Source organism: Salvelinus sp. IW2-2015, linkage group LG3 (genome assembly GCF_002910315.2).
Source record: "Salvelinus sp. IW2-2015 linkage group LG3, ASM291031v2, whole genome shotgun sequence".
NCBI lineage: Eukaryota > Metazoa > Chordata > Actinopteri > Salmoniformes > Salmonidae > Salvelinus > Salvelinus sp. IW2-2015.
The window spans coordinates 33,640,102-33,664,529 of NC_036840.1; the positions used below are offsets into that span (position 1 = coordinate 33,640,102).

The 24,428-nt window shown below is 43.1% G+C and overlaps 1 protein-coding gene and 1 long non-coding RNA gene across 3 annotated transcripts; one reads left to right on the forward strand and one right to left on the reverse strand.

Annotated features, from left to right (window-relative positions):
* Positions 1–10,545: 10,545 nt before the first annotated feature.
* LOC111955142 (uncharacterized) lies at positions 10,546–19,926 on the reverse strand. 2 transcript variants are annotated; one of them, XR_002876074.2, is made up of 4 exons: positions 19,848–19,926; positions 11,979–12,096; positions 11,591–11,797; positions 10,546–11,173 (listed from the first exon to the last, which is right to left on the reverse strand). It is a non-coding gene; the product is annotated as an uncharacterized lncRNA (long non-coding RNA). The 2 variants fall into 2 exon arrangements; XR_011474457.1 differs by lacking the exon at positions 10,546–11,173 and adding an exon at positions 11,189–11,471.
* Positions 19,927–19,957: 31 nt separating this feature from the next.
* LOC111955133 (cystatin-B) lies at positions 19,958–22,230 on the forward strand. The gene is made up of 3 exons (XM_023975235.2): positions 19,958–20,678; positions 20,808–20,909; positions 21,754–22,230. Exons 1-3 carry the CDS (start codon positions 20,610–20,612, stop codon positions 21,880–21,882), a joined length of 300 nt encoding a protein of 99 aa, XP_023831003.1. The 5' UTR covers positions 19,958–20,609; the 3' UTR covers positions 21,883–22,230.
* The last annotated feature ends 2,198 nt before the right edge of the window (positions 22,231–24,428 follow it).

A 24,428-nucleotide genomic window follows, 5' to 3' on the forward strand; every position in this document is an offset into this window, starting at 1 on the left:
TGTTGTAGGTTCTATCACGCCACATGTAATGGAGGTGCTTTTTATGGATTTATTTAACCCTTATTTTATTTGTTCAGGTAAATTGACTGAGAACACATTCTCATTTACAGCAACGACCTGGGGAATAGTTACAGGGTAGCCAATTAGTGAATGAGCCAATGAGTTACCTTGCCTGAGATCTGAAGACTTGCGTTAACTCCTGAGCTAATGCTCTGGCTTCAGCTCAGAGGGCTAACGATCTGGCAGCATGCAGGAGAACCAGGGTTCAAACACTTCTCTCAGTGGGCCTTTGAATGAACATAGTGCAAGAAGGAGGCCTAATAGAAAGTAAATGGCACATGGATCAATCAACTAAGAAATTGGTTGTTTTGATTTGGACTAATTGTCTGATTTGATTTTGCAAATGGATTTTTGTATTGAAAGTGCTGCATACTATGTGTGGTGGCTAAAGGGAGCACGCGCAAGGACAGTGGATGGATAAAAACATATTTTACATGATGGCGCAATTCTCTCAATCAGAAACTGATTCGCAAAAAGAGCAGAGTAAGAAGCATGTTACCCCATATTAAAATAATAGCAGCAGTTAATCAACAACATACACACTCAGCTCGTCATGCAACTTGAACAGAATCTCACCAAAACAAGCTGATGAGGTTTGACTTTAGAAGACCTGTACATATACACTACATGGTATGTGGACACCCCTTCAAATTAGTGGATCCGGCTATTTCAGCCACACCCGTTGCTGACAGGTGAATAAAAAAATCGAGCACACAGCCATGTAATCTCCATTGACAAACATTGGCAGTAGAATGGCCTTACTGAAGAGCTCAGTGACTTTCAACGTGGCACCGTTAGAGGATGCCACCTTTCCAACAAGTCAGTTCGTCAAATTTCTGCCCTGCTAGAGCTGCCCCAAAGCTCACAGAACGGGACCGCCAAGTGACGAAGCGTGTAGCGTGTAAAAATCGTCTTTCCTCGGTTGCAACACTCAATACAGAGTTCCAAACTGCCTCTGGAAGCAACGTCAGCCCAGAAATGTTTGTCGGAAGCTTCATGAAATGGGTTTCCATGGCCATACATTTTAAAAACAGTGTGCCCCTTTACCCCTACCTACATGTACATATTACCTCAATCAACTCGACTAACCTGTTCCCCAAGACATTGACTCGATACCTGTACCCCCTGTATATACTGTAGCCTCATTATTGTATTGTGTTACTTTAGTTTATTTAGCAATTTTTTTTTTTACTTTACTTTTCTTAAAACTGCATTGTTGGTTAAGGGTTTGTAAGTAAGCATTTCACAGTAAGGTCTGCACCTGTTTTAGTCGGTGCATGTGACAAATACATTTTGATTTGATTAATATAAGAATTTTTAAAGGATTTATACTTTTACTTTGATACTTAAGTATATTTGAGCAATTACATTTACATTTGATACTTACGTATATTTAAAACCAAATACTTTTAGACTTTTACTCAAGTAGTATTTTACTGGCTGACTTTCACTTTTACTAGAGTAACTTTCTATTAAGGTATCTATACATTTACTCAAGTATGACAATTGGTAACTTTTTCCACCACTGGTCGAGATCAGTGTGGAASAACTTGACTGGCCTGCACAGAGCCCTGACCTCAACCCCATCGAACACCTTTGAGATGAATTGGAACGCAGACAGCGAGCCAGGCCTATTCACCAAACATCAGCGGCCAACCTCAATAATGCTCTTTTGGCTGAATGGAAGCAAGTCCCTGCAGCAGTTTTCCAACATCTAGCAGATAGCATTCCCAGAGGAGTGGAGGCTGTTATAGCAGCAAAGGGGAATGAACTCCATATTAATGCCCATGATTTTGGAATGAGATGTTCGACGAGCAGGTGTCCACATACGTTTGGCCATGTGGTGTATCTCTCCCATCATCCCACTGTATTGCTGTAATGTTCTTTGTCAGAAGCTTTATTGAAAACCCCCAGACAGACAGACTTACAAGTCAAAGCCTTAAAAGGCTTTGGTTGTTACAATTCTAATAGTTCGCCGAATTTCAGTTCATGTGACAAAACAAGCAAGAATAGTGTAGAGAATCATTGTACCATGTAACCGCTGTGAAATATCTTTTCCATAACCAAAAGTATTGTATTTTCAGCTTTTTGAAGCTGGTGTAGAAAACCGAAAGTAAAAGAAGCCAACATGAAACTTAAGAACGGGAATCATAGAAATTGTGCACATAGAACAGATCTACCGCTTCTTAGACTTGCATTCAATGAGAATGACAGATTTKTAACTCACATTTTAATGTGGATTTGGACGGGTTGCGCAAAAAGTTACATATTGCAGCTTTAAGTCTGACAGAAAACATCCTAGMGGGTCAAATCAGTGAGGCTGAAGAACAAAAAAACATCCAGAACACCAGGCCCTGTCCTAATCCCCGCTGCTCCGTGGGCGGTTGGAGGAAAGTGCCTGACAGAGCCGGTGGAGTCAGGCCGCCCACACCCCTGTCTGAGCTCCCACACACACACACACAGAGTAATGTAGGGTTTTCTCCAACAGTGAATTCAGCAGAAGTTCCACCCCCATTAATTTTCAACAAGGGCACGCAGAGAAAATGTGCAGGGGATTGTGGGAAGGTGAGCGGCGAGGACCCTACTAGCAGAGCGGTAGAAAAGGTTGAACTTTATACATATTTCAAGTGCAGCGTTGGAGACGCGGCGGAGTTAAGCCTTGTCAAGATGGGGCATCGCTCTGGTCAAAACCCACTAATGAGGCCGGTGGATCGATACCCAAACAAAGTAAGCCTGGGTTTGACCTGCYGAGCCACACATAGCATGGTGCACAGACTGGAATGTAACCCAATGCTCATAGCTGATTCATATCACTGTGTATAGGGATTTATATGCTGTAATCAGTGATGGGTAGCAGCACTCTAAAGCGCTTATGAATAACATTAGACCTAATAGTTATTGCACGTGTGCTGTGTAGCTATTATTGCCCTTGTACCCTGTAACCTGGGTCTCGACCCCGCCGTGTGCAACTGGGTCCTGGACTTTCTGACGGGCAGCCCCCAGYTGGTGAGGGTAGGAAACAACATCTCCACCTCGCTGATCTTCAACACTGGGGCCCCACAAGGGTGCGTTCTCAGCCCTCTCCTGTACTCCCTGTTCACCCATGACTGRGTGGCCATGCACGCCTCCAACTCAATCATCAAGTTTGCAGACGACACTACAGTAGTTCGGCTTGATTACCAACAACGACGAGACGGCCTACATGGAGGAGGTGAGTGCCCTCGGAGTGTGGTGTCAGGAAAATAACCTCACACTCAACGTCAACAAAACAAAGGAGATGATCGTGGACTTCAGGAAACAGCAGAGGGAGCAGCCCCGTATCCACATCAACGGGACAATAGTGGAGAAGGTGGAAAGTTTTAAGTTCCTCGGTGTACACATCACAGACACACTGAAATGGTCCACCCACACAGACAGCGTGGTGAAGAAGGCGCAACGGCGCCTCTTCAACCTCAGGAGGCTGAAGAAATTTGGCTTGTCACCAAAAACACTCAAACTTTTACAGATGCACAATCGAGAGCATCCTGTCGAGCTGTATCACCGCCTGGTACGGCAACTGCTCCGCCCACAACCGTAAGGCTCTCCAGAGGGTAGTGAGGTCTGCACAACACATCACCGGGGGCAAACTACCTGCCCTCCAGGACACCTACACCACCCGAGCCACTGCCTGTTCACCCCGCTATCATCCAGAAGGCGAGGTCAGTACAGGTGCATCAAAGCTGGGACCAAGAGACTGAAAAACAGCTTCCATCTCAAGGCCATCAGACTGTTAAACAGCCATCACTAACATTGAGTGGCTGCTGCCAACATACTGACTCAAATCTCTAGCCACTTCAATAATTAAAAATTGGATGTAATAAATGTATCACTAGTCACTTTAAACAATGCCACTTTATATAATGTTTACATACCCTACATTACTCATCTCATATATATATACTGTACTCTATACCATCTACTGCATCTTGCCTATGCCGTTCGGCCATCGCTCATCCATATATATTTATATGTACATATTCTTATTCATTCCTTTTTAGTTGTTGTTGTGAAATTGTTAGGAATTGTTAGATTACTTGTTAGATATTACTGCACGGTCGGAACTAGAAGCACAAGCATTTTGCTACACTCGCATTAACATCTGTATGTGACCAATCAAATTTGATTTGAATATGATGTAGSACTATGAGTGATATTAGTGTAGCAATATATTTTACCAGGTCATAACAATGCCTCGTTTTTCCTCGCTATTCAATCATACACTGATAAAATATAAACGGAACATGTAAAGTGCTGGTCCCATGTTTCATGAGCTGAAATAAAAGATCCCAGTATTGTTCCATARGCATAAAAAGCATATTTCTCTCATGGTTTGTGCAGAYATTTCTTTACACCCCTGTTCGTGAGCATTTTATCCTTTGTCAAGATAAWCCATCCACCTYACAGGTCTTGCATATCAAGATGTTGATTAAACAGCATGATGATTACACAGGTGCKCCTTGTGCTGGGGACAATAAAAGGCCACTGTGAAATGTGCAGTTTCATTACACAACACAATGCCACAGATGTCCCAAGTTTTGAGGGAGTGTGCATTTGGCATGCTGACTGCAGGAACGTCTACCAGAGCTGTTGACAGATCATTTAATGGGGGAAAACTTATTCTGATTGGCTGGGCCTGGCACCCCAGTGGGTCGGCCTGGCTCCCAAGTGGGTGGGCCTATGCCTTCCCATGCCCACCCATGGATGTGCCCCTGCCCAGTATGTGAAATCCATAGATTAGGGCCTAATGAATTKATTTCCATTGACTGATTTCCTTATATGAACTGTAACTCAGCAAAATCTTTTTTAATTGTTGCATGTTGCGTTTATATTTTTGTTCAGTATAGATGAATAGCCATACAGTGAGTTTCTCCGTGTTGAACAATGATGTAATGAGGTCTATAGCTGCAATTGTACCTCCCTAATTACAACAGAGGMTAGAATAGACAGCCCAGACTAAACAGCTGTGGTAACATTATCTATGGCAGTCTTAACATGATAACCCTGTCTGTCTCATACACAAATATAGCCTATCTAATTCATCCAATAGGCGTGAGAATACTCTCACCCTGGTACTCCGCTACTGTGAAAACCACAAAGGTGCGGTTTGCTAGAGAATGCAATAACCCGCCACTGCCTACTTACTGCTCACTGATTTTTTTATTTCATGGGGCAATGCGTGTGGTTATGATGTATGAAGCACAGTACACACCCACTGCATGAGTTTACATGATTAACCCTCTCTTGCGCGATTGCCCGTAAATCATATCCAACATTGCTCAAAAATCATTGCGCAACTTGGGGATCATTGAAAGCGCCATTGGAAAAGAAAACACTATTCAAATATAACTTGCGTCACAGCTTGCCTCTTTTCAAATAACCTTCCACAAGCTCGCCTTATGAGGTATAAAGAGAAAAGTGAGTTGAATGATGCCAAGAGCCGTCCAAACCACGAGAAATCAGTCATATGTAGAGGTTGTAAAATAACGCGGACCACGCATTACATCACAGGTGTATGACCCTGCACTCTYCTGTAGACTAGAGATAGATGTCTTACCTTCAGAGTTTGAAGAGTCCCATCACACGAAATGTCTGCCCAGTCAATAATGTCAGACTGTGTGCCAGGATACCTTTCATAAAAAAATTACCCGACCATGTAGGCTGGCTGTTCCGATGATCTAACTGTTAGGGTATAGCCTTTTTGGTAGCCCCTAAACCAAATGATAAAGCCCATGCATGCACTTGCAAGTCCTTGGAAAAAGACGCAGAAAATTATGCGGAAAATGAAGTCATAAGTTTCAAATAGGAGATCCGTTGGAGTTGATGCTACAGGTCCCAAATGCACATTTCTGCCCGTGCAACGAACTACCGCCTGCACTTAGCACCAAGTTAAAATAGATGGCTGTTGCTGCTTAGGCTACCCTCATTTCTGTTGATCCCTAGAGCCGTACTAACTCACGTGTGCTCTGCTATGTGGTTCYCAATGCAATGGTTTAGCTCAATCCAGTTTCTCAAAGTCCCGCCTATTGGCGATGCCTCATCATAGCACCCCACCGGCAATAACAAAAAGAAACTGGATATGTGCATGACTAGCCTTACAAAACTATGGCAACTTTTTAAAAATTCCCTGCTTTTCCCGAAATCTCGGATGGAGGTTTTACGGAATTCCTGAATACTCCAACCAGGATTTCTTGAAAACATTCCCGAAATGTTGCATCCATTTGTGTAGCAAATGGTGATGTGTGAAACTTACTCCTCAGATTGCCACTTGCGCAGTTTTTAGCGTGCTGCTGACTGGTAAGAGGCTTCGGTAAAGTGTCAAATTCGATTCAAAAGTGGAACTCGCATGGGATTGCCTATACAAGCGAGATGAAACATATGCGTGAGCAAACACTGAGTTGTGAGAGAATACATGTGGTCAAGCGAGCAGAGGACGGGTGTGACATTGTGCAAGAAGAACATCAGATCAAAAATAAATATGTTTTAAACAGTACATATAGACAGTGGCGACCCGTCATTCAACTCAGTGTTTGCTCATGCAGTTTCATCTTTCTTGTGCAGGCCATCTCATGCAGTTTCATCTTTCTTGTGCAGGCCATCTCATGCAGTTTCATCTTTCTTGTGCAGGCCATCTCATGCATGTTCGACTTTCGAATCGAATTTGACACATTACTGAAGCTTGTTACCAGTCTGTACCACGCTAAAAGCCAGCGATTCAATTGTCGCAAGTAACTGTCTCAGGAGTAAGTTTTGAGCCCCCCTGTTTAGCTATATGTTTGAAGAATGCCAAGAGTGTGCAAAGCTGTCATCAAAGTAAAGGGTGGCTATTTGAAGAATCTCAAATATAAATATATTTTGATTTGTTTAACACTTTTTTGTTTACTACATGATTCCATATGTGTTATTTCATAGTTTTGATGTCTTCACTATTATTCTACAATGGTAGAAAAAAAAATTAAATAAAAGAAAAACCCTGGAATGAGTAGGTGTGTCCAAACTTTTGCCTGGTACTGTATATATCCTGTTGCCTAGTAACTTATCCCCACCTATATATACACCTATCTACCTCAATTGTCTCGTAAACCTCCACATCGACTCGGTACCCGTGTGTATAGCGAAGCTATCATTGTGTATTTATTCCTAGTGTCATATTTTATTTTATTGTATCCTGCTTTGTTGGAAAGGGCCCATAAGTAAGCATTTCAATGTTAGTCTACACCTGTTGTTTACGAAGCATGTGACATATTCCATCTTCCTGCTACAACTACACACACACCTTAACATTGACCTGAACACACACACACCTTAACCCAGCCTTCTAACTTCCGGCGCCGACAGAGATGGCCGCCTCGCTTCGCGTTCTCAGGAATATGCAGTATTTTGTGTTTTATGTATTATTTCTTACATTGTTACCCCAGGAAATCTTTTATCACATACAAGTGATAAGTTTTATCACATACAGCCGGGAGAACTATTGGATATAAGAGCAACTAAACTTACCAACATTACGACCAGGATACGACTTTCCCGAAGCGGATCCTCTGTTTGGCCCACCACCCATCACAATGGATCGGATCCCAGCCGGTGACCGAAAACAAAGGCGCCGCAGGAGGGGCAGAAGAAGCGGTCTTCTGGTCAGGCTCGCAGACGGGCACGTCGCGCACCGCTCCCGAGTTTACTACTCCGCAACGTCCAGTCTCTTGACAACAAGGTAGACGAAATCCGAGCAAGAATTTGCCTTCCAGAGAAACATCAGAGATTGTAACGTTCTTTGTTTCATGGAAACGTGGCTCACTCGAGACACGCTATCAGAGTCGGTACAGCCACCTGGTTTCTTCACGCATCGCGCCGACAGAAATAAACATCTCTGTGGTAAGAAGAAGGGCGGGGTATGCCTTATGATTAACGAGACGTGGTGTAATCATAACAACATACAGGAACTCAAGTCCTTTTGTTCACCTGAACTAGAATTCCTTACAATCAAATGTCGACCGCAGTATCTACCAAGAGAATTCTCTTCGATTATAATCACAGCCGCATATACCCCCCCCCCCCCCCAAGCAGACCACATCGATGGCCCTGAACGAACTTCATTGGACTCTATGTAAACTGGAAACCACATTTCCTAAGGCTGCATTCATTGTAGCTGGGGATTTTAACAAGGCTAATCTGAAAATAAGACTCCCTAAATTTTATCAGCATATCGAAAGCGCTACCCGGGCGGAAAAATTCCTGACCAATTGTTACTCTAACTTCCACAACGCATACAAAGCCCTGCCCCGCCCTCCTTTCGGAAAATCTGACCACGACTCAATTTTGTTGCTCCCAGCCTATAGACAGAAACTAAAACAGGAAACGCCCATGTTCAGGTCTGTTCAACGCTGGTCCGACCAATCTGATTCCACACTTCAAGATTGCTTCGATCACGTGGACTGGGATATGTTCCGCATAGCGTCGAACAACAACATTGATGTATACGCTGATTCAGTGAGCGAGTTTATTAGCAAGTTCATCGGTGATGTTGTACCCACAGCAACTATTAAAACCTTCCCCAACCAGAAACTGTGGATTGATGGCAGCATTTGTGCAAAACTGAAAGCACGAACCACTGCTTTTAATCAGTGCAAGGCGACCGGAAACATGACCGAATAAAAACAGTGTAGCTATTCCCTCCGCAAGGCAATCAAACAAGCTAAGTGTCAGTATAGACAAAGTAGAGTCGCAATTCAACGGCTCAGACATGAGAGGTATGTGGCAGGGTCTACAGTCAATCACGGARTACAAAAAGAAAACCAGCCCCGGCGCGGTCCACAATGTCCTGCTCCCAGACAAACTAAACAACTTCTTTGCTCGCTTTGAGGAGAATACAGTGCCAACGACACGGCCCACTACCACAACCTGCGGGCTCTCCTTCACCGCAGCCAACGTGAGTAAAGCATTTAAATGTGTTAACCCTCGCAAGGCTGCCGGCCCAGAAGGCATCCCTAGCCACGTCCTCAGAGTATGCGCAGACCAGCTGGCTGGTGTGTTTACGGACATATTCAATCAATCCTTATCCCAGTCTGCTGTTCCCACATGCTTCAAGAGGGCCACCATTGTTCCTGTTTCCAAGAAAGCTAAGGTAACTGAACTAAATGACTATCGCCCCGTAGAACTCACCTCCGTCATCATGAAGTGCTTTGAGAGACTAGTCAAGGATCATATCACCTCCACCCTACCTGACACCCTAGACCCAGTCCAATTTGCTTACCGCCCCAATAGGTCCACAGACAACGCAATCGCAATCACACTGCACTAACCCACGTGGACAAGAGGAATATCTATGTAAGAATGCTGTTCATCGACTACATCTCAGCATTTAACACCATAGTACCCTCCAAACTCGTCATTAAGCTCGAGACCCTGGGTCTCGACCCCGGGTCTCGACCCCGCCCTGTGCAACTGGGTCCTGGACTTCCTGACGGGCCACCCCCAGGTGGTGAGAGTAGGAAACAACATCTCCACCCCGCTGATCCTCAAAACTGGGGCCCCACAAGGGTGCGTTCTCAGCCCTCTCCTGTACTCCCTGTTCACCCATGACTGCATGGCCATGCACGCCTCCAACTCAATCAGAGTTGCCTCAGGAGGCTGAAGGAGGCTGAAGAAATTTGGCTTGTCACCAAAAACACTCACAAACTTTTACAGATGCACAATCGAGAGCATCCTGTCGGGCTGTATCACCGCCTGGTACGGCAACTGCTCCGCCCACAACCGTAAGGCTCTCCAGAGGGTAGTGAGGTCTGCACAACACATCACCGGGGGCAAACTACCTGCCCTCCAGGACACCTACACCACCCGATGTCACAGGAAGGCCAAAAAGATCATCAAGGACAACAACCACCCAAGCCACTGCCTGTTCACCCCGCTATCATCCAGAAGGCGAGGTCAGTACAGGTGCATCAAAGCTGGGACCAAGAGACTGAAAAACAGCTTCTATCTCAAGGCCATCAGACTGTTAAACAGCCATCACTAACATTGAGTGGCTGCTGCCAACATACTGACTCAATCCCTAGCCACTTTATTAATAAAAAATTGGATGTAATAAATGTATCACTACCCACTTTAAACAATGCCACTTTATATAATGTTTACATACCCTACATTATGCATCTCATATTTATATACTGTACTCTATACCATCTACTGCATCTTGCCTATGCCGTTCGGCCATCGCTCATCCATATATATTGTTATGTACATATTATTATTTTCCTTTACACTTGTGTGTAAGGTAGTTGTTGTGAAATTGTTAGATTACTTGTTAGATATTATTGCATGGTCGGAACTAGAAGCACAAGCATTTCTGTCACGCTCGTCGTGGGTGGAAGAAGAGGAGGACCAATGCGCAGCGTGGTAAGTGTCCATATTGTTTTAATAAGAATACTGAACAAAAACAATAAAACGAACAGTCCTGTACGGTGAAGCAAAACACAGAACAGAAAATAATCACCCACAACACACAATGACAAACAGGCTACCTAAATATGGCTCCCAATCAGAGACAACGACTGACACCTGCCTCTGATTGAGAACCATACTAGGCCCAACACATAGAAATCTAACAACAGAACAAAACATAGAAAAACAACATAGAATGCCCACCCCAACTCACGCCCTGACCAAACTCAAATAAAGACATAACAAAGGAACTAAGGTCAGAACGTGACAATTTCGCTACACTCGCATTAACATTTGCTAACTATGTGTATGTGACAAATACATTTTATTTAATTTGACAATGTACATTTGATTTGATGGACTCGATGACAGTTGTTTAGAACTGAATCACTACACACAGCATTCAAAGGAGGACTGAGGACAAAACAACACCATGCATTCACRAAACATTGCACTGAGGAAAACAGATTCATTATTTCTTTTTTTTTGTAATTGTCTGATTGGGAAGTACCATTGTCTATCAATAACAGAATCAAAAAATATTTCAATTTGGCATTGGAAGTTTTATTTAATACAGTCAGTAATACAGGAGTCAAATTGCAAGGAGTCAGATCAGATGTCATCAGCAAGCCAGAGCCATCTGTGGAAAGAGCACAAGTAGAAGATATAAGTGCAAACAGAATAAATGTATCATTCAACATCTGTTTCCACCTAAAACAATGACATGAACTCTGTCCCAATTCATCTCTGCMCAACTCCTCACTTCCTCTCTACTCGCATCCTTCTCAAAAACCCTTGGAGAAGGTCTGAGGCGAGGAACCTTGGGTTGTCTCCTCCAATGGGCTTTTAGAAAGAGGCGTGATGGTCAGTCCTTGCATCCATAGCTCTATGAATTTGAGAGTGGCTACATTTCTTCAGCCCCATCCCTCAGCTTTTTACTGAAACGGGCAGGGACACCACTTTGTTATTGTTTCAACTGCTGATTGCCACTTTAAGAAACACACAAACAATAAATTATGTTTAAGCATACATGACTGTTGGGAGTGTGGTGCCATACCTTTATCTCTCAGGTGCAGCAGAGCTGACACACTAAAGATGAAGTTGCAGTAGATGTCTTGACCACCCTTTGGCTGTTGTCCAGACAGTGGTAGCGCTGTAAGGTGTCCCAGGCACTGATTTGTGGCCACGTCACCTCCCACAGAGCCAGTGAAGAGCTCCAGGTTCTTACGGTGGGGCATCAGCATAATCTATAGAGAGGGCAGAACTATACAGGAGATGGAATTAGATTTAGTATGGAGTTACAGTCCCAACTTAAAATCCTTGTACAATCCATAGACATCGGTAAAAAGGTAAACATAAGTATGGAACTGGAGTTTAAGGAAGGTGGAGCAATACATACTATATGTGCTGAGTTGTGTAAGGCATAAAATTAGTTGGTGACTCACTGGTCCAAACTTGGTGTCCTCTGCCTCGTTGGTGTAGTGGTCCAGGGCAATGAAGTAGAAGCCTGACTCCACCTGGTCAAATGTGTTCTACACACACTGAAATGTCTCCTGAGAACAGCTGGATTGAGAGAGACAGGAAAATAAGATGTGAGAAAATGTCACAGGCAGAGTTCAATTGGAGTGTAAAAGTTTTAACATCTTAATGTTGCTTCCAAGGTAACAGTTAATTTACAGACTGCTGTGGCTGGATCAAAAGAGGCAACTATGGATAATCATTTAGCCAAATAAGTGATAACACATGATGTGGGACTGAATTGCCATGTACCAATCCACGCCATCTGTCAGTCAGCATGGCTCAGTGTTGAACAGCCTGCTGTCATTTCATGCTCATCCCATCTCGTAGAGAGCTATCTTCCTATAGGTTTTCACTTCATCACTTACCTACACCACTCATATCGTTTAGCAGTAGCTAGGTTTCCATCCAATTGTTGACAGATTTTCATGTGAATATTCGAAAATCTTCATAAAGAAAATATGTGTATTTTCCCACCAGTGGGTTGTTTCCACCAAACTGACTTGTTACAGATAAAAAATCAGTGTGTGATGACGTTGCTTAAGTTTTCATGTACCGAATAAAAATCTAATGTTCAATGTGTTTCCATCGCATTTTCAACTCTACCAATAGTTTTGTCACAAACTGTTGCATTAAAGAGCAAATGTGCCTCCTCTGGTCTTGGCACGGCCGCTCTAGCCAACAGTTAGCAGATAGGCCTATAGTGCAGGTAGGCTCTGTGGGTAGGTTAGTCTACATTAGGGGTGTCAAACTCATTCCATGAAGGGCCTAGTGTCTGCTGGTTTTTCCTTTCAATGAAGCCCTAGACAACCAGGTGAGGGGAATGAAAGAAACAAGTTCTAAACTGGGTGACATTAAAGCTATTGAAACTGTAAGAATAATTACATGTATGGACATGTTTGACGTCATCGTCTTTCTCCAGGAAGACACTATCGTAGAAGCACTTCTCAACACTACATAGAGAGTCAGACTGCAAGATGATATCACAAAATGATATATCAAATCAAACCACCAAGGTGTGGCAGGTAGCATAGAGCAGGTATTCTCAAACTGGGGTACGCACAATGCCGTCGGGGTTACGCCAATAAAAATGTGATTGACTTTTTTTTCTTTTTCAAAAATAATAATTATATATTTATTTTTTTCCTTCACATTTTCAAACAGTCCATTTATATTTTCCAACAGGGCTATACATTTGAGTGAGTTTTTTTCTCTCGCCTGAGTAGCCTCGTTTCACTGCCAAAAAGAAAATGAAACCATCTAGTGTTCAGCGAAATAACAACACAATGTCAAATACAGGTAGCCTAGTCAAATAATTAACATCCAATCAACCGTTGGAGCTCTTATCTGTCTACATTAACAAGGACAACACACAGGTCTTTCCATCATTGTATGATTTTTTGTGTGCAAATTAACTCAAGCTTACGGACAATATCAAATGTGATATAGCGAAGCACCTGAGTGAGTTAGGTGCGCAATTACGCAGGTACTTTCCCGAAAAGGATGACACAAACAACTGGATTCGTTATCCCTTTCATGTCCTGCCTCCAGTCCACTTACCGATATCTGAACAAGAGAGCCTCATCAAAATTGCAACAAGCGGTTCTGTGAAAATTMAATTTAATCAGAAGCCACTGTCAGATTTCTGGATTGGGCTGCGCTCAGAGGATCCTGCCTTGGCAAATTGCGCTGTTAAGACACTGATGCCCTTTGCAACCATGTACCTATGTGAAAGTGGATTCTCGGCCCTCACTAGCATGAAAACTAAACACAGGCACTGACTGTGTGTGGAAAATAATTTAAGACTGAGACTCTCTCCAATACAGTTACAGTTACATGCATCCTTTCAAGCACACCCTTCTCAATAACGTGGTGAGTTATTCACTATTTTCAATGAACAAATAAGGTTTTATATGTAAGATGGTTAAATAAAGAGCAAAATTATTGATTATTATTATATAATTATTTGTGCCCTGGTCCTATAAGGGCTCTTTGTCACTTCCCACGAGCCGGTTTGTGACAAAAACTCACACTCATTCTTATGTTTAATAAATGTATAGTGTGTGTGTGGCAGGCTTACAATGATGGCAAAAAACAACATTTGAGAGTGCGCTGACCCTGGTGCTAGAGGGGGTACGCAGCTGGAGGTTGAATGTTTGAAGGGGTACGGGACTATAAAAAGTTTGGGAACCAATGGCCTAGAGATTATAGAAGTGGGTTGCTGGTTCAATAACCCAAAACATAGTAAAAATAAAGAAAAAACCTGAAATGAGTAGGTGTGTCCAAACTTTTGACTGGTACTGTACAGTGCCTTGCAAAGGTATTCATCCCCCTTAGCATTTTTCCTATTTTGTTGCATAACAACCTGTAATTTAAATTGATTTTTATTTGGATTTCATGTAATGGACATACACAAAATAGTCCAAATTGGTGAAGTGAAATGAAAAAAGTAACTTGTTTCAAAAAAAAATTAACAATGTTACATGGAAAAGTGATGCTGCATGTGTGTTCACCCCCTTTGCTATGAGGCCCCTAAATAAGATCTGGTGCAACCAATTACCTTCAGAAGTCACATAATTAGTTAAATACAGTCCACCTGTGTGCAATCTAAGTGTCACATGATCTGTCACATCATCTCAGTATATATAAACCTGTTCTGAAAGGCCCCAGAGTCTGCATGTCCACTAAGCAAGTGGCACCATGAAGATCAAGGAGTGTGCCAAACAGGTCAGGGACAAAGTTGTGGAGAAGTACAGATCAGGGTTGGGTTATAAAAAAATATCTGAAACTTTGAACATCCCACAAAGCACCATTATTAAAAAATAGAACGAATATGGCATCACAACAAACCTGCCAAGAGAGGGCCACCCACCAAAACTCACGTACCAGACAAGGAGGGCATTAATCAGAGATCAAATGATACAAACCCCCTAAAAAAATCTATTTTAATTCCAGGTTGTAAGGCAACAAAATAGGAAAAATGCCAAGGGGGTGAATACTTTTGCAAGCCACTGTATATGTCGTTAGACTACATGTGCATAACTATGTGGTTTAAATGTACATTAGCTGTGGTTCCTCTTATTTTGGAAGTAATATAACATTTTTAAAACATGCAACCTAAGAGTTCATGCCTTCAAGACAGAGGCTTAGGTTACAGTCAATCAGTCTGAGGATTTGAAAGTCTTATAGCACTACTTTGTATTTAATACCAAATTGAAATCAAAGTCAGTGAGCTAGCTAAAATTGGTCAGTATATTACAACTGCATTTAGTACTAGTTAGAAATGTCCTAACAAGGTTGTCATGCTGCCTGACAAGTAGGTGCAACTTTAGCCTTGATGAGGCCCTTACTCTCTCTGGGTTGTTGTGTGTAGTGTGATTAGGGTTAGGGTCAAGCGACCTGGCTTCAACCCTACATCAGGTAAATACCCCCTCCTACCATGTTCTACTCTCACCGAGAGGCAGCGCTCCTAGTGGCCGGAGACTTTAATGCAGGGAAACTTAAATCAGTTCCACCAACATGTTAAATGTGCAACCTGGGGAAAAACATTATAGATCACCTGTATTCCACACACAGAGACGTGTACAAAGCTCTCCCTCGCCCTCCATTTGGTAAATCTGACCACAACTCTGTCCTCCTGATTACTGCTTACATGCTAAAATTAAAGCAGGAAGCACCAGTGACTCGGTCTATAAAAAAGTGGTCAGATGAAGCAGATGCTAAACTACAGGACTGTTTTACTATCACAGACTGAACATGTTCCTGGATTCTTCCGATGGCATTGAGGAGTACACCACATCGGTCACTGGCTTTATCAATAAGTGCATTGAGGACGTCGTCCCCACAGTGACTGTACGTACATACCCCAACCAGAAGGCATGGATTACAGGCAACATTTGCACTGAGCTGCAGGGTACAGCTGTCGCTTTCAAGGTGCGGGACTCTAACCCAGAAGCTTACAAGAAATCCTGCTATGCCCTGTGACGAACCATCAAACAGGCAAAGCGTCAATACAGGGCTAAGATTGAATCATACTACACTGCTCGCGTCTCTCTTATGTGGCAGGGCTTGCAAACTATTTCAGACTACAAAGGGAAGCACAGCCGCGAGCTGCCCAGTGGCACGAGCCTACCAGACGAGCTAAATCACTCTATGCTCACTTGGGAGGCAAGCAACACTGAGGCACGCATGAGAGCATCAGCTGTTCCGGACGACTGTGTGATCACGCTCTCCATGACGACGTGAGAAAGACCTTTAAACAGGTCAACATACACAAGGCTGCGGAGCCAGACGGATACTAGGACGTGTGCTCCGGGCATGTGCTTACCAACTGGCGAGGTGTCTTCACTGACATTTTCAACATGTCCTGATTGAGTCTGTAATACCTACATGTTTCAAGCAGACCACCAGAGTCCTGTGCCAAGAACACAAAGGCAACCTGCTAAATGACTACAGACCTGTAGCACTCCAGTCCGTAGCCATGAAGTGCTTTGAAAGGCTGGTAATGGCTCACATCAACACCATTATACCAGAAACCTAGACCACTACAATTTGCATACTCGCCAAACAGATCAACAGATGATGCAATCTCTTATTGCACTCCACACTGCCCTTTCCAACCTGGACAAAAGGAACAATTTGTGAGAATGCTATTCATTGACTACAGCTCAGCGTTCAACCACTAAGGTGCCCTCAAAAGCTCATCACTAAGCTAATGATCCTGGGACTAAACACCTCCCTCTGCAACTGGATCCTGGACTTCCTGACGGGCCGCCCCAGGTGGTAAGGGTAGGTAGCAACACATCTGCCACGACTGATCCTCAACACTGGAGCTCCCCAGGGGTGCATGCTCAGTCCTCCTGTAACTCCCTGTTCACCACGACTGCATGGCCAGGCACGACTCCAACCATCATTACAGTTTGCAGACGACACACAGTGGTAGCCTGATCACCGACAACGACGAGACACGCCTATAGGGAGGAGGTCAGAGACCTGGCCGGGTGGTGCCAGAATAACAACCTATCCTCAACGTGACTAGGAGATGGTTGTGGACTACAGGAAAAGGAGGGCCGAGCACGCCCCATTCCATCAACGGGGCAGTAGTGGAGCAGGTTGAGAGCTTCAAGTTCCTTGGTGTCCACATCACCAACACTAGAATGGTCAAACACACCAAGACAGTCGTGAAGAAGGCACGACAAAGCCTATTCCCCCTCAGGAAACTAAAAAGATTTGGCATGGGTCTGAGATCCTCAAAAGGTTCTACGCTGCAACATCGAGAGCATCCTGACTGGTTACATCACTGCCTGGTACGGCAATTACTTGGCCTCAGGCGCAAGACACTACAGAGAGTAGTGTGTACGGCTCAGTACATCACTGGGGCTAAGCTGCCTGCCTTCCAGGACCTCTACACCAGGCGGTGTCAGAGGAAGGCCCTAAAAATTGTCAAAGACCCAGCCACCCCAGTCATAGACTGTCTCTCTACTACCGCATGGCAAGCGGTACCGGACTGCCAATCTAGGACAAAAGGCTTCTCAACAGTTTTTACCCCCAAGCATAAGACTCCTGAACAGGTAATCAAATGGCTACCGGACTATTTGCATTATGTGCCACCCCCCACCCCCAACCCTCTTTTACGCTGCTGCTACTCTCTGTTTATCATATATGCATAGTCATTTAAACCATATCTACATGAACATACTACCTCAATCAGCCTGACTAACGTGTCTGTATGTAGCCTCGCTACTTTTATAGCCTCGCTACTGTTTTTCACTGTCTTTTTACTGTTGTTTTTTTTCTTTACGTACCTATTGTTACCTAATACCTTTTTTGCACTATTGGTTAGAGCCTGTAAGTAAGCATTTCACTGTAAGGTCAACACCTGTTGTATTCGGCAAAGGTGACAAAAACTTTATTTGATGAGCAGAAGAAAGGATAGTGTTTGAGGGTCAAAAGCATGTCCTGTTAAGGTGTGAGGGATTCTGTGATAAAGAAGCACAGGTTGTTGTTTTTGAACTGATGGAGTAGTGTAACGTCCTAGCCTTGAGAATCCCCCAAGTGAGATTTCGCTCTTGGCATCTCCCTTGGTGTTCCCTTAGGGCAGGGTTTCCCAAACCTCTCCTCCTCCAGACGGTTCACTTTATTTTTAACCCTTAACTGACACACATGGTTCAATTAGTCAACTAATTATCAAGCCATCAAAAAGAAAGGAGGACCAAGGCACTCTTCATATAATTAATTAAATGCCTTTATAGTATGGCATGTTCAATAGAAACAAAGTTTTAAAAAAGCCGAAACGCGTCAGATTTTTTAAACTTTGTTTCTATTGACATGCATACTAATAAGGCATTTTAATTAATTATATGAAGAGTGCCTTGGTCCTCCTTTCTTTTTGATGACCATTTTACCCTTTTACCAAAGAGCACCTTCTGTCTACCAAATTTACTATTGTGTACCTTAATAGCGCTTCCCTTCCTCTCTTTCTACTAATTATCAAGCCTTTGACAAATTAAATCAGTTGTGGCTGTTTAAGTGTCACGTGTGCTCCCTCTGGCCTCTAGGTCACAGGCTTGCACACCTTTCACCATCATTATGCGTACCTGCACATCATCAGACTCACCTAGGATTCCATCACCTCTCTGATTACCTTCCATATATAATTGTCACTCCCTTTGGTTCCTTCGCCAGGTGTTATTGTTTATGTTCAAGTGTTAAGGCTGTGCGCGCTTGTTTTGTGTTTATTTATTGATCATACTCACTGAACTTGCTTCCCAACTAGCGCACATCATTACATTAGGGTTAAAACAAAAATGTGAAACTTCTGAGGGTGGCGGTAGAGAACCTGTTTTAGGGTTAGATGCCCCAGGGGTAAAGTTCTATTTAGGGTGATACTCACCCCTGCCATTAGCTGCAATATGGTCACCTGTTCCAGTTAGGTCCATGTCCTCGCTGTGACTTTTGTTTACAGTAATTAAAATTAACATGAAGCAGCCAGGACTGCATGTTATCTATTTAGAAAAAAATTGTTACACTTTACATGTGTAAACAAACACAAACTAAATAGGTACCGGAACTGACCTGAGAGTGCGCGCTGTAAAGAGACAGTCAGCTGCTCTTACCACTAGCCTTGCCTTGTCCAATGGCTGAGGGACAGCAGAGGCAGCATAATTCACCCAAGGCCTGGTGAAAAAGGTCTAAGGCCTCAAGACATGCTAAGTGTTATGTACCTATTTAGTTGTTTGTTTAGCCTTAGACCTTTTTTGTACAGGTCTTTGGTGACTCCTTTAAGTCATGAAATAAATGTATTTATACCTAGGATAGGATAAAGTAATCCTTCTCACCCCCCCCCCCCCCTTAAAAGATTTAGATGCACTATTGTAAAGTGGCTGTTCCACTGGATGTCATAAGGTGAATGCACCAATTTGTAAGTCGCTCTGGATAAGAGCGTCTGCTAAATGACTTAAATGTAATGTAATGTAAATGTATTTCCATGTGCTTCCAAGAATTGGTATTATTGAAAACCTTTCACATAATTAACGGCAAACAGCTATCTAGGCCCAATGTTCACTAGGGTTGCTAACGTTAGCATACAAGATACTGTCACAGATAGATGAGAACATCTTGTAGAACATATTTGATACTGTTGGCCAAGCGAATACATATCACTCCCTATCTGCAAGATGAACCAATATCCGTAACTGATTGAAATAAATTAAGAGTTTAGAATTATGCCGACCGAAATACAGAAAATACTAGATTATTTGTATTTTCTTGTCCGATAATTTACCTCGCGTTCTCACCGTAAAATAGATATCTGCATCCAAATAAGCAGTTGTTTATTTGTACTAATAGCACKAACTCAGGGCGCGTCGAGTTTAACGAGATTATGAAGGGGCGTGGCATCAGGTCTCTGTTATTGAGTTTGATGCGCCATGAGTTTGCGCTATTAGTACCTAAAAACATTGCTTATTTGTTCATATAGTACATAGTTAATGGTAGACTGTGTTGGTATACGTACAGATAGAACAATGAGACAGATTTCACCGGATGTATAATTATGAAGCATTCGCTTGGCAGTTATTTCGCCCGCCAAGCAAGGAGTTTTTGTATGGATGTCAATGAGTGTCGAATTTGGTCAACAAAAAAATGTATGTCTTATTTGTTAAGTGAGGTGTATTTGATCGAAAAAACGTTTCGTAATGCTTAAGTTGTTACGGGTGTACTGATATGCGCACGTGACATCCCGGCAACTTTGAGAAAAAACACTTTATATCGCAGTTCGCTCGAGATGGCTATACATGTACATGACATGAGGCTAGTAACATAGAATCTCTCTCCAATAATCAATTTGAGCACGTTCTCAGTATACATCAATGGTCCGAATAGCCTCTCTATTTGGTGGGGAGTGGACATTTCAACCGGATGCTTCAGATTTCATATCCGGTGAAACATGTGACTCGTTGTTTTGTCTTTGGTGTTAAAGTGGGCGAATGTGGTATTTGTTATAAAGTGCGATAGTTTCAGTGACGGTGTTCGGTCGGTTGGTCAGTCTGACAGTAAAGATGCCATTGTGTGGAGGAACAACTGGGCCAAAGGATGCCACTGAAGAGGTGCAGAAGATTTGTGATGAGGTGAGAGAGGAAAGGGGACTGTCAGTGTCTGTGTAGATCGAGTAATGAACTTGATTATCGCCATTCGCCACCAAATGTAGCCTATTACAATTGTAGTTACTAAAAGATAACCATGTTTTTTCATCACAGATGAAGCCGCATGCAGAGCAGAAAACGGGGAGGAAGTTTGACGTTTTCACAGCGAAAATTTACAAGACTCAGGTGGTGGCAGGGACCAACTTCTTCATCAAGGTATCAGCTTGAATATTTCTTGCTACGTAACACTTTACATTACTGTCCCCTTATTACTGTGGTATGTAATTACAGTGTAACAAGTATTGTAAATAGTCATTCTTCCTAACCTTAGCCCTAAGGTACAGCCCTACAGTACACACTTCTTAGCCCTATCCAGGCTGTATCACACCTGGCCGTGATTGGGAGTCCCATAGGGCGGCGCACAATTGGCCCAGCGTCTTCCGGGTTTGGCCGGGGTAGACCGTCATTGTTAATAAGAATTCGTTTTCAACTGACTTGCCTAGTTAAATAAAGGTTAAGTAACCCTAGTACAGGGTAAATAGTGTAGTAATGGGTCATTACAAAACATGTTACACTTTAATTACAGGAATAATTACCCAGTAATAAGGGCACTGTAATGTGTAACTAAAGAGGGTGGTTTATGGAGTTTATTTGATAGTACACTTTCAGTAGCCTACATTGTTACACTGTAAGCCAAGAGTCCAGTGGACACAGACTGTATTTCAGTGCATTGATACTGGATTCCATTTCACATGTTCCATGAAACATGGATGGAGGTAACTTGTCAGTTGTTAGAGACCTCTAACCCTAACACTCATCCATATATGTATATATTCCATTCCTTTACATAGATTTGTGTGTGTTAGTGCAGCAATATCTAACAATTCCACAACTACCTGTCGGAACTAGAAGCGTTTCGCTACACTCGCAATAACATCTGCTAACCATCTGCTAACTATACTGTTACAAATGTGTGTGTGACCAATTTCATTTGGCCTGTTCTCTGTTCTTACCACTGTGTCCAACTGGCTCACTCTGACCTCGTCTCTGTGTCTTACAGGTTCATGTTGGTGGTGAAGACCATGTCCACCTGCGCGTGTATAAAATGCTGCCACACGCCGGAAGCAAACTGGAGCTGACCAGCCTGCAGGAGTCCAAAGCCCACAGCGACCCCATCGAGTACTTCTGATTAACCCTGACCTTTGACCCCATCAAGTACTTCTAATGACCCCTGTGACTCAGCCGCAGTAGGAGCCGAACCCCGGTGCCTACCCTACCCAATACACCACAGCCTCCTTTCCCTACACATAATAGATCTGTGGTCGTTCTACAGCCCAGGTAGCCTTTTAATATCAATTTTCAGTGTTTCTTAAAATGATTTTATAGTATGTAGCTGATAGGAAACCTTCATTTATGAAGGGAAATTGAAATAATGAATGAGCTCCAAACATGAATGTATATTTGCCTACTCAATTAAAGACAATATACTATTTTGCCACATGGTTAATAAATCATAATACTTTGTAACAAAGATGAATTCCTTGTCCATTATCAATAGTCTTTGAACACAATTTCAAACCTAGATCAACCCATCGTCCTCAGGTGACAGGTAACACCAGCCTGTTTACTGGAGTGTAACCTCTTGGTTAGAGTCAGTACCAGATGACAGGTAGCTGTAGTTCCCTGGTCCTACATACTTCTGGGAGAAGGGTTAGAAGGGATCTATCTACAATACACACTTCTGGGAGAAGTCTAGGGGGGGGGATTAAAAAAAACTAGGTAAAATCGTGACGTTAGTGATCTTCAGGTCGGAGCTCTCGGATGATTCCTGAGTTTCCGACTTGGAATTCCCCGTCTGAGCTAGTTTTTCCCCCAGTTGTCTTCAACACGCTGAAGTCGGATGTCAGAGTTTTCCAAGTTCCCAGTTGTCTTTTACGCGCCATTAGTACCGGAACAGTAGCTATCTAATCAGTCAAATAATAGTTGTGTGTGATTGGCTGAGAACAGTCTGTGTTATGAGGGTCAGATCACAGCTATACTGTAAATGTTCAGATAACCTGGAATGAGTGTTGGGGAAAGAACCCGTTCAACACAAAGGAATACTCTACAACTGGTTGGGTATATCAGGATGAGGAAGGAATACTCTACAACTGGTTGGGGTATATCAGGATGAGGAAGGAATACTCTACGCAACTGGTTGGGGTATATCAGGATGAGGAAGGAATAACTCTACAACTGGTTGGGTATATCAGGATGAGGAAGGAATACTCTACAACTGGTTGGGTATATCAGGATGAGGAAGGAATACTCTACAACTGGTTGGGTATATCAGGATGAGGAAGGAAATACTCTAAACTGGTTGGGGTATATCAGGATGAGGAAGGAATACTCTACAACTGGTTGGGGTATATCAGGATGAGGAAGGAATACTCTACAACTGGTTGGGGTATATCAGGATGAGAAGGAATACTCTACAACTGGTTGGGTAATATCAGGATGAGGAAGGAAATACTCTACAACTGGTTGGGGTATATCAGGATGAGGAAGGAATACTCTACAACTGGTTGGGGTATATCAGGATGAGGAAGGAATACTCTACAACTGGTTGGGGTATATCAGGATGAGGAAGGAATACTCTAAACTGGTTGGGTAATTCAGGATGAGGAAGGAATACTCTACAACTGGTTGGGGTTATATCAGGATGAGGAAGGAATACTCTACAACTGGTTGGGTATATCAGGATGAGGAAGGAATACTCTACAACTGGTTGGGGTATATCAGGATGAGGAAGGAATACCTCTACTGGTTGGGGTATATCAGGATGAGAAAGGAATACTCTACAACTGGTTGGGTATATCAGGATGAGGAAGGAATATCTACAACTGGTTGGGTATATCAGGATGAGGAAGGAATACTCTACAACTGGTTGGGTATATCAGGATGAGGAAGGAATACTCTACAAACTGGTTGGGTATATCAGGATGAGGAAGGAATACTCTACAACTGGTTGGGTATATCAGGATGAGGAAGGAATACTCTACAACTGGTTGGGGTATATCAGGATGAGGAGGAATACTCTACAACTGGTTGGGTATATCAGGATGAGGAAGGAATACTCTACAACTGGTTGGGTATATCAGGATGAGGAAGGATACTCTACAACTGGTTGGGTATATCAGGATGAGGAAGGAATACTCTACAACTGGTTGGGTATATCAGGATGAGGAAGGAATACTCTACAACTGGTTGGGGTATATCAGGATGAGGAAGGAATACTCTACAACTGGTTGGGGTATATCAGGATGAGGAGGAATACTCTAAACTGGTTGGGTATATCAGGATGAGGAAGGAATACTCTACAACTGGTTGGGTATATCAGGATGAGGAGGAATACTCTACAACTGGTTGGGTATATCAGGATGAGGAAGGAATACTCTACAACTGGTTGGGTTATTCAGGATGAGGAAGGAATACTCTACAACTGGTTGGGTATATCAGGATGAGGAAGGAATACTCTACAACTGGTTGGGTATATCAGGTGAGGAAGGAATACTCTACAACTGGTTGGGGTATATCAGGATGAGGAAGGAATACTCTACAACTGGTTGGGGTATATCAGGAATGAGGAAGGAATACTCTACAACTGGTTGGGTATATCAGGATGAGGAAGGATACTCTACAACTGGTTGGGTATATCAGGATGAGGAAGGAATACTCTACAACTGGTTGGGGTAT